Source organism: Grammomys surdaster, unplaced genomic scaffold (assembly GCF_004785775.1).
Source record: "Grammomys surdaster isolate TR1022 unplaced genomic scaffold, NIH_TR_1.0 133, whole genome shotgun sequence".
NCBI classification, from domain to species: Eukaryota; Metazoa; Chordata; class Mammalia; order Rodentia; family Muridae; genus Grammomys; species Grammomys surdaster.
In genome coordinates, this window is record NW_021604591.1 from 14,357,864 (window position 1) to 14,375,032 (window position 17,169).

The following is a 17,169-nucleotide window of genomic DNA, read 5'->3' on the forward strand; positions in this document are numbered from 1 at the left end:
AGCCTAGTCGCTCCTCCCCCTCTAGCTGCATACGCCTGAAACCGCACGTCCCGGTGCTGTCCTTCCCCCGCAGGCTGTGTACCGCCCCCGCCCCTTTCCTGTGAGATTCTTCCGCCTAGTGAAAGGTCCGTCTTCGTTCGACAGCCTACGCGCTTCAAGTGCAATCCAATAGACGCTTATGGTCCTGGGTCTCCCCATTCAGCCTTATCTATGAGCCTGTGCGATTTTCTTTCTGGCCTCAAAGTCGATAACCGATTCGGCGGGACTTTTTTGCGTAGCGCGAGGCAACAAATGGAAGAATGGAGCTGCGGCGGAGGGATCTGCCGATCGCGTTCTGCGCGCTTTAATGGGGGTCGGCTTCGAGTCGGTGCCGGGAGGGGGGAAGGGAGGAGGCAGCCAAGGAATTGTTTTTTTTTCCTCACCCCGCCCTCTTCAGTCTAACCAATAGTAACAAAAAGTTTCCTCGGCTTCCCCGCCTATCCCCCGCGACTCAGCCAATCATCGGTGGCAGCGGCTCCGAGGGGGCGGGCCCGGGAGGCTGTGCGTGTCTTGTGAGAGAGAGCTCTTGAACCAAGTCAGAGCTAGAGTCGGCTGGGCGGCTGGGCTCTCTTGCCGCCGTCGCGGGTGACTCAGGGAGGCGGGAGGCGGGGTAAGCGTTCCGCGGGCCTCGGTTGCGGGAGACAGAGGGAGAAGGGTGAAGGACCCGCGCGGGCGGTCGCCGCGTCTTCTCGATTCACCGCTCAGGACGGGCGGGGGTGCGCCCGAGTCGGCGGCCCGGAAGCGGGGGGCGGGGGCGCGGCAAGTGTCGAGTCGCGAGCTAGTCCACGGCGGCTCCGAGGCCGCTCGGGGCGGGGACCGGCCGCTGAGACGGGCCCTAGGCACTGAAGGAGCCTTTTCTTTAGCAGGGCGAGGGGACAAACACTTAGGCAAAAGCACTGGCGCTGCGGCTCAGTCCTCCCCTCTCTCTGTCCAGCTTTGAAAGGTTTGGAAAAAGCGAAAGTTGTTGGGGCGAGAGGGTCACGCGGCACTCGGGCGGGTGTTTGCGGGGGGGAATGCTGGGGGAGTTGGAGAGGCGCGGGTGGCACCTTGGGGTGCGGAGTCCACCTGCGGGGGTGTCACTCCACCGGTCTCCGTCGGCGCTTCATCTCTTCGGGCCGCCTCCGACCTCGGCCGCCCCCCATCGCATTTTGTTTTTGTGCCTTCTGCAGGGAGGAGCCCTTCCTGCTGGCGTGGAAACCATGGTGCTCACGCTCGGAGAAAGTTGGCCAGTATTGGTGGGGAAGCGATTCCTCAGTCTGTCCGCAGCCGAAGGCAGCGACGGCGGCCACGACAACTGGGACTTGGAGCGCGTTGCAGAGTGGCCCTGGCTGTCGGGAACCATTCGAGCTGTTTCCCACACTGACGTTACCAAGAAAGATTTGAAGGTAAAAATCAAAAAGACTAAAACAAAATACAAAATCCCTAAACAAACAAACAAACAAAACCATCTTCTGGGGGTTGGGCAGACGGTTTTCAGTTACCTTGGTAACGGGACAGTCAAGCGCCCCTCCCTCCCTTTTCTGAAATGGGCCTCTAGAAAGTTGGCAGGTGATCAGAAGGTGCAGAACTCTAGACCGTGAAAGTCTTTGAAATGGTGTGTAGTGTCAAGGTGTGTTTGACCTAGAGCTCCAGCGGCCTGAGATTAATAATGGGTTTAGGGTTGTTCATACATGTTTCATTAATGCAGGCGCTGGGTCCCACTGGGACAGTCTGATATGCCCCCAACGGGAGAAGTATTGTTTATTAGTAATAGGTTAAAGAAGTGAATGGCATTTAGTATCATCATTGAAGGCTAAGCTAGCTTGCAAGTGCTTTTGAAAAAGACAATGGGGCGTTCCTCTATTTCTTCATTCAACTTTTTAAACTTTACAACTTGGAAATGAAGTGTGAATGGAAGGGAAGGAGCTTAGTTGTGTTTTATCTATTTAGTTCTGTTTGGCTTGTTCTGGTGGTGGGTACTTGCCGATGTATGTATGGCTAGTGAGATAGGAGTGGGTCCCTGGTTGTTAGGAGGCTGGGTTGCTGTGGATACAGCCATGTATGGAAGCCGTGGGTGGAGCTGTCCCATAGAGGGTGTTTGGGAGGAAGGAGTGAAATGACCAGCAAACACCTTCTGGAACCTTTTCAGTTAGATCTTTTGAAAGAAATGAATTCTACTCTGTGATGCAAATATGGGTGTGAAAAAATAGTAGGGAAATAACCAGTGAGGAAGCCATTGTGCCCACAAAGACTCCTTGTGCAAAAACATCTGAAAAAAGATTTCTAACAAAGGCTCCATAGTGATAATAACTTAAAGGAAGCTTGTCAAGACAGAAGATATTTCTACCCTGAGTAATCGACATGCCTTGGAATCTCTGTTTTTGCCCTTTTCTTGAAAACTACTTAAAGGAAGCAAGTTTTAGCTTCCCTTAAATGTTGATTTGTGTAGCACTTCATTTGAACTCAGGCTTGACAGTGCATGCCTACACCATCGTGAGTCTCAAGAGGCTCATTGGAAAAGGTTACTTGGTTATGTGTTTTCAGAGTTTCTACCATGTGCCTGCTTTGTGTTCATGTTGCAAAGGAAAGTGACCAGTGGGCACTTAACCACATTGCAAGCATCATGGTGATCACTAACAACTACAATCTTATTTGATCCTTACAGCAGTGCTTTGGGCTACTAAGTACTGTTTGTTGTTGAGCCCATGTTACTGGTGAAGACTTGTGCCTAGGGAAGATTGAGTTTAATACCCTATGAAATTAACATAGCCTGTACTCTAGTCCAGGAAATTTTCCTGCAGGGATGTCCCGCTTAGCCATCATACTGCCTGGTCAGAGTTGTCCCACAGTGCTGCTACTGCTTATACTCTGAAACATATTTTCTCCATTCCACTTATTCTACCAAATCAAGTTTTAGAGAAGATATATGCAGATGACCAACCTATTTGCTTTGGTTAATAACCCTTCTACCTAATATAGGCTTTGTGTACCAGATTTCAATCATGGTTATGGGGTTTTTGTTGTTGTTGTTGTTTGATTGATTTTGTTTTGTCTGTCAAGTTAAATGAAATTCTGTATAATTTTTTTATCTGATCTAAATGGGAGCAATATTTAAACTTTATAGTCCTTAGTTCTTGGGAAGTTTACAGGAGACTAGATTTCCTTCTCTTATGATTAAGGGCCTGTTGGATTTCACATGTACTGTTAAAGATCTTTAACTTACATTGCTTTCCTCTCCATCCCTCCTGCCCCCCAAGCCTTTGAGAAGGAGTTTCACTTGCAGACAAATCTTTGGTCCAGGCTGTCGTAATTAGTTACTAAATAATGACAGAAGGTTTTGAATCCATTTTTAGCAGTGTGTCTTCTAGGATTTCAGTTCAAGAAAATTTTTGTTATGGGCTTTGCCTTATTGAGAAACTTTTATACAACTCAGTCTTTCTGTAAGGTGCAAATCTGCTTCCTTTTTTCCAAGTGTTTATCACTACATTCCCTAGTTGAGTAGCAAGAATAATTAAGTTTCATATTGTACTTAACAAAAATGTATCTTAAAACTCTACAACAAGTTTTATTCAGTGAGATTAAAGCAAGAACCAAGTAATTAAACCCATGTTCACATCTGGGCTTAGGGTTTGGGGGTGTCTTTTGTGTGATAGGGTTACTGGGCTAAATACAAGAGAATTTCAGGTTTTATGCAGCTGTCCATTTACTGTTAGTGCAAATATAGCTTTTCTAGACTTGTAATTAGATGAAGGAAAACAAGGTGAAGGCTGCTTAACATTGTTTCATCTAGAAAAACACTTTGTAACAAAAGGATTTTAAAGGTTAGAAAAGCAATATATAGAGTAGTAGATTCTGAAAAAGTTAAGGTGAGGACATTGTTAAAGTAGGTCATTGTTAAATAGTTATTCTGTGGCAAGTGTCTTTTGAACCCTTCTAAGTATCCTATTGGGTAAGGTGTTTTTGGTTTTCTTTTTGTTTTATTTTTTTTTTTTAATGTAGAAATTCAGATTTAAGGAAGTTAACTCGTTCACTCTTCTCTCTAGACCTCAGGCAGTGACTTTATTCAGTTAGAGTGAGGTTTTTGCATGTTTCTTTGTGTCGAACACCTGGAACTTTGGCAGTTAGTATGTGTTCAGATACTTGGATGAATAAATGATGGTCTTAGGAGACCTTTTCCTTTACTGTGGGGAAACATAGGAATAACTTACTGATGAGGCAGTGGCCATTTCCTAGTTTAAAGGACTTGCTTTATCTAACCCTACTGTTTCTTCTTGAGGGTAAGGATACATTTGCATGTTGGGAATGTCCTCTACCCCTACCTTGCTATATAGGTCTTTAGCTTCTTTAAGTCTGCTTTCTTGAGTTTTCTGCTCCTTCCTTTAGCTATCTTTAGCAAATAAGTATATGCAATTTCTTACTACTGTCAGCAGTTGGATCCTCTCTGTCCTGTTGTACTGCTAGAACTGGAAAACTGTGTATGCCACTGCCAGTGAAGCTGTGTGAAATTAGAAACCCATAGCATAGTGCAATAAACAGTTTACCTCTTATAATTGGATGTTAGCTTGTAGGATTTTTGAGTAGCCATTGCACACGTCATACATGCACACTCACTGAATTCTTTTTTTTAATTTATGGAGTGGTGAAACTTCTAGTGCTCTCGGCATTGTAGAGCTGGCAGAGAGTCAACATATAACCAAAACTTCTACACTAACCATACCATTCTTGGTGTTCCTATTCTGAATTTAGAAACATTTTCATTGACATTTTCAATGGTTTTATGATTAAATACCCAGGCAAGATGAGTTTAAACCAAAATTGGCAGGTTTGAAGAATAGCTTGATTAGATGTAACATTACTCCATGTAATATACAGACTTTACTGTTGGGAGAAAAATTAGCTTGAAATATTGAGAACTATCCAAAATCTGATCAAGATATTTAATAGACTAATAGGTACCACTTAAACTCTATTAAATGGAAATGTGGAAAATACAGGTAGTGAATCATAGTTTGTTAAGCATAAATAACATTTGTTTTGTATGCCCATAAAAAGAACACAGTGGAAACCAGCTCATAAACTTGTGTGAGTTACTTTAATTATCTTTGCATATCATCTGATAGAAATATTGGCAGAACATCTTAAAAGGAGTGCCTTATATTTGATAACTTGAGACAGGTTTCATGTACTTAAATTTGTATCTGAAGGAGACCTTGAGCTCTAACCCCTTGCTTTCCATCAGCATGCATGACTTAACTCAGGACCTCAGGCACGCTATACAAGCAGCCACTAGCTTCTAAAAGATATACATGGTGTTGATAAGAAACTAAAAGTTGTTGAGGAAAGCTCATAAGTTTTAGATTACAGTACGTATTTTGTACAAGTCATCTTTTTGTAAGCTAAAGCTAATATGAATTTTAGCCAAACATAACCTAATACTTGAAAAACATGTAGAGTTTCCTAGCCTTTGGCATGTACCCAGGATATTTATAATGCAAACCAACAAAAAAAATTACATAATAGTAGAGGTTTTTTTTTGTTGTTGTTCTCTTTAAAATCATGATTGTGTTGTTTTGGGAGTTGAAGTTTGTAGATGATGATGTCATTTTGCAATTTAAAAAAATTGGACAGTTTTCAGTATCTAAGGTTTTTTTTTTTCCTTCTAAGTACTTCAAATGTGAGAGAGTTCTTGGGTAATTTTTTAATTAGGTTTTCTGAATGGGTAATCTGAATGGGAAATAATTGTGATATCAAGGTTTGGGAAACCACTTTTGCCATGTTTTTTTAAGTCTAAATTTAGTGAGATATATATGTTACTATTATCATTTTTAAGCTAGTAAAATAAGATTCGGAGAATTAAATTTAGGATTTAGAGGTGTTTTTTAGCCAGTGTATGTCTTTTTCTTTTGAGCAAATGTATAGGTTGTATGCCTGTGTAGAGACCAGAGGTTGATGAGTGCCTTGCTTATCACTCTCCCCCTTACGCTTTGAGATAGGGTCTCACTGACCCTGGAACCTGCTGACTAAAGACTGGCCACCAAACCTCCAGATCTTCCTGTCTCTTCCCCTCCACTGGAATGATAGACACATGTTCTCTCATGTCTTTTTGTGGGTGTTGGGAATATGAAATAGGTCCTTATGCTGTCCATTAGACTCCCCTGGCCTCTGTCATTATACATCATACAGAATAAGGGTTCTTGACCTGAGGTTGAGGTTAGTTGGTTTCCTTATGTTTTCACATTGATTTTGTTCATATAAAATCATTCTAATAAAGGTTTATCAAAGTGGGGAGTCAATCCCCAGATCTCTGATCCGTGCTTTGGTTTATGGTTATCTCTTTTATTCCATATTTCTGATACACAGAAGGAAAAAAAGAAAACTGTTACTGAAATCTGGGTTAGACCTAAGGCTGATGTGGACAGATGTGTGTAAATTCTCTGGCTAGGAACTAGGAACATAAAGTTGGTGTTAAATGTTGTGTGCCACTGTTTGAGTGCTGGGAACCAAACCCTAGTCCTCAGTAAGAACAGCAAGTACTCTTAACTACTGAGCCATCTCTTTAGCCCAGTCTTAGTGAGTTTTTAAAAAGATATTGTGTAGACTAGCCAAGGTTAAGTATTAGAGTTAGCAGTATTGAGGTGGAAATTCATTGCCATCTATGTAGATGTATGTAGGGCAACAAGGTAGGGGACCAATTCAGAGAGATGTTGTTGATTTATTCATTTTAATAATTTGGTTAATGATTAGAAATTGTGTGCTAGTGATACATGATGGTAAGCAAAAGCAGACCCAGACTTTGACCTATTAGAGTTTATATGTCAGTCTTCCACAAATAGCAACTGTGCATGAGTGTTAGGAAGAAAAGATACAGATGTTTTCATTCCATTAACCACAGCAGATGTTGACTCTGGTAAGGAAAAACGTCTCCAAAGAAAGGATTCTTTAGCTTCTAGCAGATGAGTGGAAGCAAATGAGCTAGTGACCTTATTGTTGAGGAGGAGGAGGAGTCATGAGCATATTCAAATACATAAAAGATGAGTTGAAATTCAAAGTGAGAGATGAGTTTGTAGGAGGAAGAATTTTAAATAAAAATAATTTATCTTCTAAATTACATATTAAGTGATTTTATTGAAATCTGTTAAAGGAGATTAAAGATACAGATTAATGACTTAGAGAAATGCACGGTGTTTTTAGCACATTTTATAACCTTCAAGATTTATGTGAATAATTCCTGACTCAGGGTTACTAACAGACCTGCTTTGGGTTTGTGGAGTTTTTTTTTTTTTCCAGTTTGCTTGCATGTTTTTGTTTTGTCTTAACAGCTTTATACAAACTATTGATACAAACAATGTATTAGTAATTACGTTGTTAGGGTTCTCAGACATAGTTTGTTTGCTAGAAGCATAAGGCATTGCAATACTTGGAAAACTTTCAACGATAGTTTAGCATTCATATCTGAAACTGTATGGGCTGTGAATGTAGCTCAGTGACAGAACACTTGCCTGAGGTTCCTGGTCAACACTGTTGAAAACACACAGAGGACAACAACAAAATCTTTAGAGTTACGTATTTCTCTGTGAGTAACTAAAGAAGTTTTGGGCTTTTCTGAGGTGAGTTTTCACGGTTAGTTGAAAGGGATATTGAAGAAGGGCTGTATATGTAAGGCTTTGTGCTAAGTTCTTCTGATACTAGGGAACTCTAAAGGTGGATTGTGGTGGTGGAAGAGTCATCTTAAAGCCACTTTAATGTTGACCGAGAATTACAATGCAGCGCAGCGTGATAAGTATTTTGGGGGGGGTTTCAAATTCCTTCTAACTCCCCAAGCTCATACTCTAATTAGCATATGTAAAACCCTTCAGTTGGTGGCTCTTTGAGTTCTGGGCTTTCAGAGGTCATCTTGAGGACTCTGACCCTAAATGCTCTTGAGTTTTGCATCCCAAAGTTCTCTGAGAGCCAAAGCTTGATCCCTGTGTGGTTATCTGTTATTAATATTGTAGGCTTTGAAACAGATAGCATACCTGGTAGAAAGAAACATCATGTATTCAAGTAAGGTAATGGAAGCATAGAACTTCAGCATTCATAATTGAGTTTCCTTTGTTGTATTTAGGTGTGTGTGGAGTTTGATGGGGAATCTTGGAGGAAGAGAAGATGGATAGATGTCTACAGCCTTCTGAGAAGAGTATTTTTAGTAGAGCATAACCTGGTTCTGGCAGAACGAAAGTCTCCTGAAATTCCTGAGCAAGTTATTCAGTGGCCTGCAATAGTGAGTAAAACTTGTTTCATTGAACTGACAAATAGAGAATATTTAATCTACTTGAGGTGAAACAAAGAGAATATAATATCCCTTTGAAACAGTAGTGTCATATCTGTAGCAATGTGAAAGAGTTGGGGAGCACTCAGGACCTTCTGCCTACCCTGGTTGGAGCTGTTTCTCTAGGCAGGTCCCATGACTTTTTAGGACCTTATTACGAATCAGGATGGAGGTAGAAAGTAGCAAGATAGATCACACAGATCTTTGGTTTGGCTAGATGGTCAGCATTTGAGTAAGATTGGGGTTTGCTGCAACTTTTTAAAAAGTGTGCAATCTGACAGGCAGCACTGACTGGACTCCGTGGGCATTAATAAAGAATGAGTACATGGAGTGGGTAGTGGGAAGAGGAAGCTCAGAGTATGTTAAAGCTTTAAAGACTGTAAACCCATATAGGATTTCGCTTTACCTACATTGTAATTATGGAGCAAAAGTGATCTATGGATCTAGAGAAGACAGACTAGATGACATGGGATACACGCTGGAACTCGAAGGAGGAAGAGTTAGGTATAGAGTAGTTGGAGAAGCTGGGAAGCAGATGGAAAACTGCCAGATTGTGCAGGATGCTAGCAAAAGTTCACATTTTGTCTCTAAGTGAAAAGTTACTCTGGGTGTTTGAACAATATAGGACTGTGGTTGTGTTTCACCCTTTGTATTTTTTTCCAGCTAAGAATTTTCTAAAAGCATACCTTGTCTCTCAGAAAAACATGTATATACTTCTTTCCCACTTAAGTTTTTGGGAAATCATGGATTTGTAGACCTGTGTGTTCATAACTTCTAAATCTACATCTGGTTTAAATTACTGGGTTTAAATAAATGTTGTAATATGGTGGCAGCATAAATGTTAGGAAATCCTTGCAGTAAATAAAAACTTAATGGCTTTATTACTTCTTTGTTTGTGGAAAGTTGTCAGTTCCTGTTTCCAGAATGATGTCGATAGTAGTTAAAATGACATAACAGTTTTTTTTGTTTTGTTTTTGTTTGTTTTTGTTTTTAGATGTACAAATCTCTGCTAGACAAAGCTGGCCTGGGATCCATAACTTCTGTTCGGTTCCTGGGAGATCAACAAAGTGTATTTGTTTCCAAAGACCTTTTGAAACCTATACAGGTAAACTATTGGAATGGTATTTAACATATGTCTTTTAATGTGAGACGTCAAGTCTCTTATTCATTGCCCAAGTGCATAGGCCTCTTAGGGAAGAAATTTAACAGAGTTGTAGAATAGTATCTCTTAGATAGCCTGTGGGTTTGTGCTCTTTTCAGAATTAAAAGGATAACGGTATCACATTGATGATGTGTGGTGTGGACAAAGGTAGGTGGTATGAAGATGATTTTTCAAAATGACTGTTTATTTTTATATATATATATGTATGTGTGCTATATGCAGTCCTCATTCATGAATCTGAGTTAGCTTTGCCTAGTTGCTCAAATGTAGCTATAAGCCCCAATTGCTGTTACCATTCATGGCCCTGTGTGGAGTCCTGCACAGAGCAACAGTTTTCAGCTTCCTAATGCCAATCTCACCTGAAGTCACACAGAGATAGTCATCTGCATTTTTATTTCAGCTTTGATAATGTAAAGAATTTCATTGTGCATCTTAGTGATGCTCTTTCTTTCCCACTCCATTTTATCCTTTGCTTCTTTTTTTCTTTCTTTCCTTCTTTCTTTTTCTCCCCCCCCTTTTTTTCTTTTTCTTTTTCTTTTTGGTAATTTCATTATTTTAAGTGCCCTTAAATGTTACAATGCTGTCTGGTGCAGGAAAGTATTGAAGAAAGAACTGTACATTAGATACTAAGTTTGGTTTAGCCATGAAGTTCAAGGTTAATGGATTAACAGTATACCAAGTAAGATAACTAACTATGAACAGATATACATATAAAATAAAATTGTTGCCTATGGATCAGTTGATGAAAATGTGACTAGAGGTTCATAAAACCCTTGTATTTCTCCTTAGAGCGATTGTTCCATGTTCCCTAGTTCAGCGTTCTTAGCAATTTGGTAGTCAGTTGTCACCATCAACAGTAGTCACAGTGCATGTCCAATCAGTTTGCAAAGCTCAGATCTTTTTTACAATGATAAAGCTCTTGGATCTTGCTCATAGGTGGTGATTGGTAAGAATGTGTTAAAAGGGAGGGATTGCTGACAGTGATACAGATGTTTTACTTTCTGAGTAATAAAAATAGTTTTTATTTCTGGACATTGCTTTCAGAATTTACATCTTCATGTGTCCTAGCTTTTCAGTGTGAGAATTCTTAGTTTTGTTTATTTAAGACTGAAAAAATCTAGGTTGAAATTTTTATTTGTTCGTAGGAAATATGCACTGTGGATTATCAGTGTGAATATAACTACTGTCAACATAGTTTATTGGAGGGGATATAATGTGTATCTTACTTTTTGCTGAAGAATGGTCAAAGTTCATTTCTTTAGGACATTGTCTTCTAGCTAGACACTTCAGTAGAGTTCTGTGGTGGAGGATATATGATTTACCTGCTTGCTCTAAAGTAATGTAGGTTGTACCTGAAAAATCCTTTGGCATAGTGCAGAAGTTGAAATTGAAACTCTTGGCATTGAATATGATAATCTGTGAGTAAGAAAAGGGTTTCTGAACCAACTGGCATATTTGTTGGGCCCTAAAAACTCCTGGGTGAAGTAGAGTTAGTCTGCCTCATTGGAGAGCCCTGTGCAGCTGTCTTTGTTGTTTTGGAGTAGGAATTAGAGACTCACCGTAAGTGTAACAGTAATAAATGCATTAAGTAAGAGCCACCTACGTCTGAATGTCCGTTAGGGATTGACTTTGAGCATATATGGAGCCTCTAGATTAGATCCGATGTTACATGGCCAAATGTAGTTTTTTTCTAGCATAGCCCCCCTTATTCTGAGACTAGTTGTTTACAGTGGGAGAAGTGAGTGAGCCATTCTTGGCTACCAAGTCATAGGAAGAAGCCTGAAGGCCTGCTACTTCGAGGGCTCTGTGTTTAGCAAGGTTTTTTGTTTTTGTTTTTTCCTTTGTCCTGTTAGGAGTTGGGTTTGGCAGGTTATTCCTATTGACAGTTTCTGTATAAATTTATCATAACTGGGTATGCACACAAAACCAGGGAACTGGAATAGTGCCAAGAATGGAGCTACTGCCAAGAACAGAGTGTCTCAGAAGAGGCTTACTCTGGACTCTTAGGCTGTTCATTCAGATTTTCTGTTTGTCCCTCCACGTTTTATAACAAGAAAAGTGCATTTAGAATACTAGTTAGATTACATGAGTTTGTGTGAAATAATTTTAAAAATAATTTTGATGAACTGACAGCATGCACCTGTCTCGTGTATTTTCTGGGTTCCCCCATCCATAGGGCTTGGGATATAGAGTATTTTAAATTTGGATTGATCAGTTTGATTTGTATATCATTCTCATAACCAAAATTATGTCATGTCGACTCTTGGTATATATTTTTGAAAACGAATTATTTTTATTTTGTGTGTCTGAGTGTGTGCCAGTTGTTGTGTGAGTGCCCTTGGAGACCAGAAGAAGGCATTGGATTCCCCGGAGCTGGAGCTGACAGGCACCTGACACGGGCTCTGGGAAGCAGACTTTGGTGCTGTAGAAGAGCAGCAAGTGCTTTTAACCCCTAAGCCACCTCTCTCGCCTGCCTCTCATAATTCATCTTGTGTTCCTAACTTGGATGATTTAACTTTAGTCTGCTAAATACTTGTAATTGTTTACTGGTTGTGACTTTTTGACCTATTCAGTACACTGGAGTTGCTGTAATTTGTTTGGTACAGTCAAATCTGATTGAACCAATTTGAAACATTCAACCCTTAACTTTCTTAAACAACTCTTTTGGTCTTTGATTTTGCAGGATGTAAACAGTCTTCGGCTTTCTCTTACTGATAATCAGACAGTCAGTAAAGAATTTCAAGCTTTGATTGTAAAACATTTGGATGAAAGCCATCTTTTACAAGGTATTTTAATGATCTACTTTTGACAGTTCATGAGTTTAGCCAGTGATAGGCCCATAAGAAGCTAGAATTTAGACTTTTTTCACTAACTCTTCATTGAAAGAAACATAATTGTTTTTTGAAGGAAACTTTTTTTTGATGTTGGAGATTGGAAATTTCTTTTGAATTTTGTTGTTTGTTGCTTTCTATATGGTGCTATGTGACCAACAGATTAATTTTATACTAAAGCTCCTGGAATTTTGAGAGTTCAGAGATGGCACTTAACAAAACCTGGCTATATTTTGACAGAGACTTGCTGTATTTGCAATTTCTGTCATATGAAGTTGATAAAACATTATTTGGGAGCTGGGTGGTGGGTGGTGTCTTATGCCTTTGATCCCAGCACTTGGGAGGCAGAGGCAGGAGGATCTCTGAGTTCGAGGTCAGCCTGGCTACACAGAGAAACTCTTGTCTCAAAAAACCATTTTATTTTATTTTTTTTTAAAAAAGACATTATGTGGTAATCTATTTTTTTTTTCTATTTACTATTACTGGTTTCTCAGTCAGCTTCATAGCCATAAGCTTTGCTTTAGTTTCTTCTTTATTTTTTTAACCTTAGCTTTTAACCCTTTTAGCAGTTCTCTTGCAGATTCCTGCATTAGATTATTCTAAAACTACAAAGGATACAAAACTACTTTTGATGAATTATTTGGTATTTCTTGGTCCCGTAGAATATGGTAATGTAAATACATTGCTACTCCTAGGAGAGAGAATGGAATTCTTTTCTTTTCTCTTTTTTATAAGGTGACAAGAACCTTGTTGGCTCAGAAGTAAAGATTTATAGCTTGGATCCATCTACTCAGTGGTTTTCAGCAACTGTTGTACAGGGAAACCCATCATCTAAAACTCTTCAAGTCAACTGTGAGGAGGTAAAATTAGTGATAATTGACGTCATTGTACAGTGTAGAATATTGTGCAGAGAGTCTGTGTTCTTGATGTTAAACCCTTTCTTTTATAAATAAAACGTTGGAGTTAGAAATAAAAGGCATTACAGTTGTGGTAAAATGAAGTTATTTGTCTGGTATCCTATTGCCGTGTTAGTTGTGTTAGTTTTCAAGTATTGTTCTCAACATTTACATTTCTTCCAGTATCTTTGTTTTAATTTTTAAGATTCCAGCACTGAAAATTGTGGACCCAGCACTGATTCATGTTGAAGTTGTACATGATAACTTTGTAACATGTGGTAAGACACGTTGATTAAATAAACCTCTCTTTTTCCTTCTTTCTTTCTCCTCACATTAAGCAAAAGAAGAAAGCCTATTTATTCACTATTCTATATTGTAGGTAATTCTACAAGAATTGGAGCTGTAAAACGCAAGTCTTCTGAGAATAATGGAAGTTCAGTTTCTAAACAAGCAAAATCTTGCTCTGAGGTAACTGATTTTTGTTTCCGTGTGAAACATTGTTTAACTTTAATATTGCATGGCTAGTCTTTAGTAGTGATGGAGCAGTTTGTTTCGTTCTTCTGTGCTGTCTTGTCTGCTGCTGTTACAAGTTCCAGATCTTGGCCATAATTTCTATACTCAAGCAGATGGAGATAATATAAATTTCTGGTTCACTATTTTGGTGTGCCTAAAAGGTTCATTTCTTTTTTAGTTATTTGGTTAAAATTTTCAGTATGTGACAATTTTACTATTAGAGTTGGTTCTGAAGGTAATTGAGTTGTAGAGTTAAATTGGAAATTTGCCTGGCATGAGAGGAAGGGAAGAGCTTTAGGATTGTGAGAAGATTGTTGAAATGGGACCCTTAGCTCATGATAATGACATTGTTCATTTGTGATTAAGTATACAGATGTATTACCTTTTCAGAATAAATGGCTGATTAATTTTTGGCTCAAAAAAACTGGCTTTTATGGATGCCGTGTAAGTTCAGATGTTTTATTTACTTCTCTTTTGAAATACTCTTTGGGACTGTTTCTCATTTTGTCATTGGGACCTGTTACAGGACAAATAAATTTTACAGTTTAGGGATTCAAATGCATATATGTTAAGTGAATAATTTCCCATATTATGTTCTGGGTTAGAATTCTAAAATTGACTAGAATGATACCACGTAGACTGCTTATAGGATTTAAGAGGGACCCTTAAATATTAGGGTATTAAGGAATGGAGAGTAAAGTCAAGGAAAGAATCTAGCTAGGGTTCTGGATCAAGGGCAGAATAGACTACAGGACCAGGATGTGCTAATTTGGGAATCTATGGCCTTTACTGCACCTTTTGTCTGTTCAGACAAGAGCTTTGATACTTCATCCAGAGGTTCCTGAATCGAGGTGATTAAAAACCTTTCTCTTCCTTGCAAATGTCTAGGCTTGAGCCTCTTTAGTGGAGACTCAGATAGTTCTGGAAAGAATGAAGAGGTCATTGTAGAAATTAATTAGAAACTAACATTATGTGTCTTCATTTAATTTCAAATATACCCATCCATGAAACCAGAAAGATGGTGTGTTTACAACGTGCTAGATTATCTGGAGGTCAAGAGGCATGGGAAGAGAAAGGAAACACCTTCCTTCAGAGGTGCTTAGTTTAGTCTTGAGTGTATGGTGTGATTTGGGAGGAAATGACAATAGAAACACGGGCACTGGGTAGGTTGATGGTATTAGCTACTGTAAGTGGGTGTTAAGTGAGACAGTAACCTAAGAGGATAGCATTAATTTGGCTTGGTGGAAGACTAGATGTTAGGGCTGAGGAAGTAGGGCAATATCCAATAGAGTAACTGAACTGAACAGTATGAATATTTGCACCTTAGAACACACCAATTCTACTTTACAAAGCTCAGGTGATCATGTATAGTACTGTGTAGTTTCTCAGTATAGAGAGGGTCTGAGCTGGTTAGAGATCCTTATTCTAGAAGAAATAGATAGTATTAAAGGACTATAAACAGAAAATGATTGCAGTGCATTTTATGGTTAAGCTCACAGAGAATCTTGCCTGGTAATTCAGTGTTGTTAGAGGCTGTGTAAAAGTGGATAGAATTATAGCCATGAGAATTTGACGTTGGTGGGATTGTTGACAGTCTGTTACAGAAGTGAATAAAGGCTAGTTGGCTGAAAGCTACCTGTCCTGAAGAATGCATCAGCTTACATAGAAGTGTGATGACAGTGAGTGTCAGGTGGGGAAGGGGTCAAGGAATGGGGATGGTATACCTTGTTTGGACATTAGAAACATTATCCTGATATGCTGACAGAATTGGGGTCAGTAGAGACTGCTTTGGTGTGTGTGTGTGTCAGTTCTTTAGGGTGTGGGTAGGGCAGTTAAGCCTGGTAAACAAGCATGTTTAAGGAGGCACTCGTAAAGTGTGCTGCTGCATAGTGAGCCTCTGCCTGACTCCTCCTGATAGGGAAGGAAGCAGGACTTCGTCTCTGAGCACATCTGTACTATCTATTCATGCTCAATAAATTTGTGTGATCTTGAACTTATTGTTGGACACAGTAGAAACTGTTAAGCTTGAGCTCGGGACTAGAGACAGATGATTAATCTCTACATGGAAAAAGGAACAACATTCCATATTTTAAAAATACCAGCGTTCATCAAGCACTTTTGTTGTCCCAATTACTTAAAAGTCTGAGGCCGGAGGATCACTTGAGTTCTGGTTATAGTGTGATATGCTCATTGGATGTCCATATTAAGTTTGTCATTGATATAGGTGAGCTTCTTGGGGTAGGAGACTAACAGAAAACTATCAGCTTTAGTTCTTAAAGTCATGCTACTGTAAAGGAAATTGAAAGTGTTGATTTTTACTTGAATGTTAGAGGCTTCAGGAGCCTCATGCTATTAGTTTAAAATTATGGTTAGTCAAGAAAAATATAGGGAAGCAAAGAAATGGTAGCCATTCCTCTGAGCACCGTGCTCTCACCCTGCCTTCCATGTACGACAGAGACCTGGTGTTAGAATGTCTCTTTTGAAACTAAAAGATTATTCCTTGATTCCTTGTGAATATTTTTCCATATCAGTATTCTTTTATATTCTGGGTGATTTTATAATTGAGAAAGTTTTAGAAACACTGGCCTGACCTAGATTTTACAAGAACTGACAAAGAAAAGACTGAAATCAAGCAGTTACTGTAGATGTAAGTGACAGGTGAGTACAGTAACACACTTGGCACCATTCTCCCAATGCTTGCACTTCCCAAATATTTGGCACTGCCACAGGCTTGCTTTTAGTGTGGTCTTTGGATGACAGGAGCATAGGATTAGGAAGGTGAGACATTTGTGGTGTGGTTAAGATAAACATGTTTGCCAGTGTGACATCTGGCTCCTTGAAGGTCTTCTCTGCCTAGCAGACTATTCCTCAGAGTATGACACTGCTTGGTTAATTGGGAGAGTCTGCTGAAGTGTGAGCCAGCAGTGACTTTTTAGAATACTGTCGTACACTCAATTATATTATCTCCGTCTGCTGGCAGGGAGGAACTATTGCCATGACTGGTATAGAAGACCTTCAGGGAAAACTCTTCAGGTAAGAAGAAACTTTGACCTTTGTCAAGTCAGAGGCCAGTGCAGAAGTGTGTGCCTGACAATGGGTTGTGGATCAAGTGTTGTGTCCCTGTTAAGTGGAGTTCTAGGCAGGGTATGCAGAGGTATTCATTCTTCACTTCCTAAAAAAAAAAAGCACTCTTAGTTAAGGCTGATTCTGTTGCACAGTGACATAATTGAGAACATCTGTACAAGATTTTATTGCTTTAAGAGAGCTTATCTCTAAAATTGATATTCCTGTGTGCCAAGTACTGTAGTAAATGTTACCATCACTGTATGAACAGAAACAGTGGCTAAGAAGTACCAAAAACTGGATTTCAAACCAAGGTTTGATATCATAATCCAGTGATTTTACCCTCTGTGCTGCTGCTGCTGTTACTTTTCTCTAAGT

The 17,169-nt window shown here is 39.5% G+C and overlaps 1 protein-coding gene across 3 annotated transcripts in view; it reads left to right on the forward strand.

Annotated features, from left to right (window-relative positions):
- Nucleotides 1–574: 574 nt before the first annotated feature.
- Kdm3a (lysine demethylase 3A) overlaps nt 575–17,169 on the forward strand; it is a 44,324-nt gene continuing 27,729 nt past the window's right edge. Inside the window, exons 1-8 of one of the 3 annotated variants that reach the window (XM_028762317.1) lie at nt 575–649; nt 1,209–1,424; nt 8,123–8,278; nt 9,321–9,431; nt 12,172–12,274; nt 13,055–13,179; nt 13,421–13,493; nt 13,595–13,683. In XM_028762317.1, coding sequence (XP_028618150.1) covers nt 1,239–1,424; nt 8,123–8,278; nt 9,321–9,431; nt 12,172–12,274; nt 13,055–13,179; nt 13,421–13,493; nt 13,595–13,683 — 843 coding nt within the window. In that variant the 5' untranslated portion in view covers nt 575–649; nt 1,209–1,238. Of the gene's footprint in view, nt 650–800; nt 983–1,208; nt 1,425–8,122; nt 8,279–9,320; nt 9,432–12,171; nt 12,275–13,054; nt 13,180–13,420; nt 13,494–13,594; nt 13,684–16,708; nt 16,762–17,169 lie in introns of those variants that run through there. The other 2 variants (XM_028762316.1, XM_028762318.1) reach the window with 2 other exon arrangements.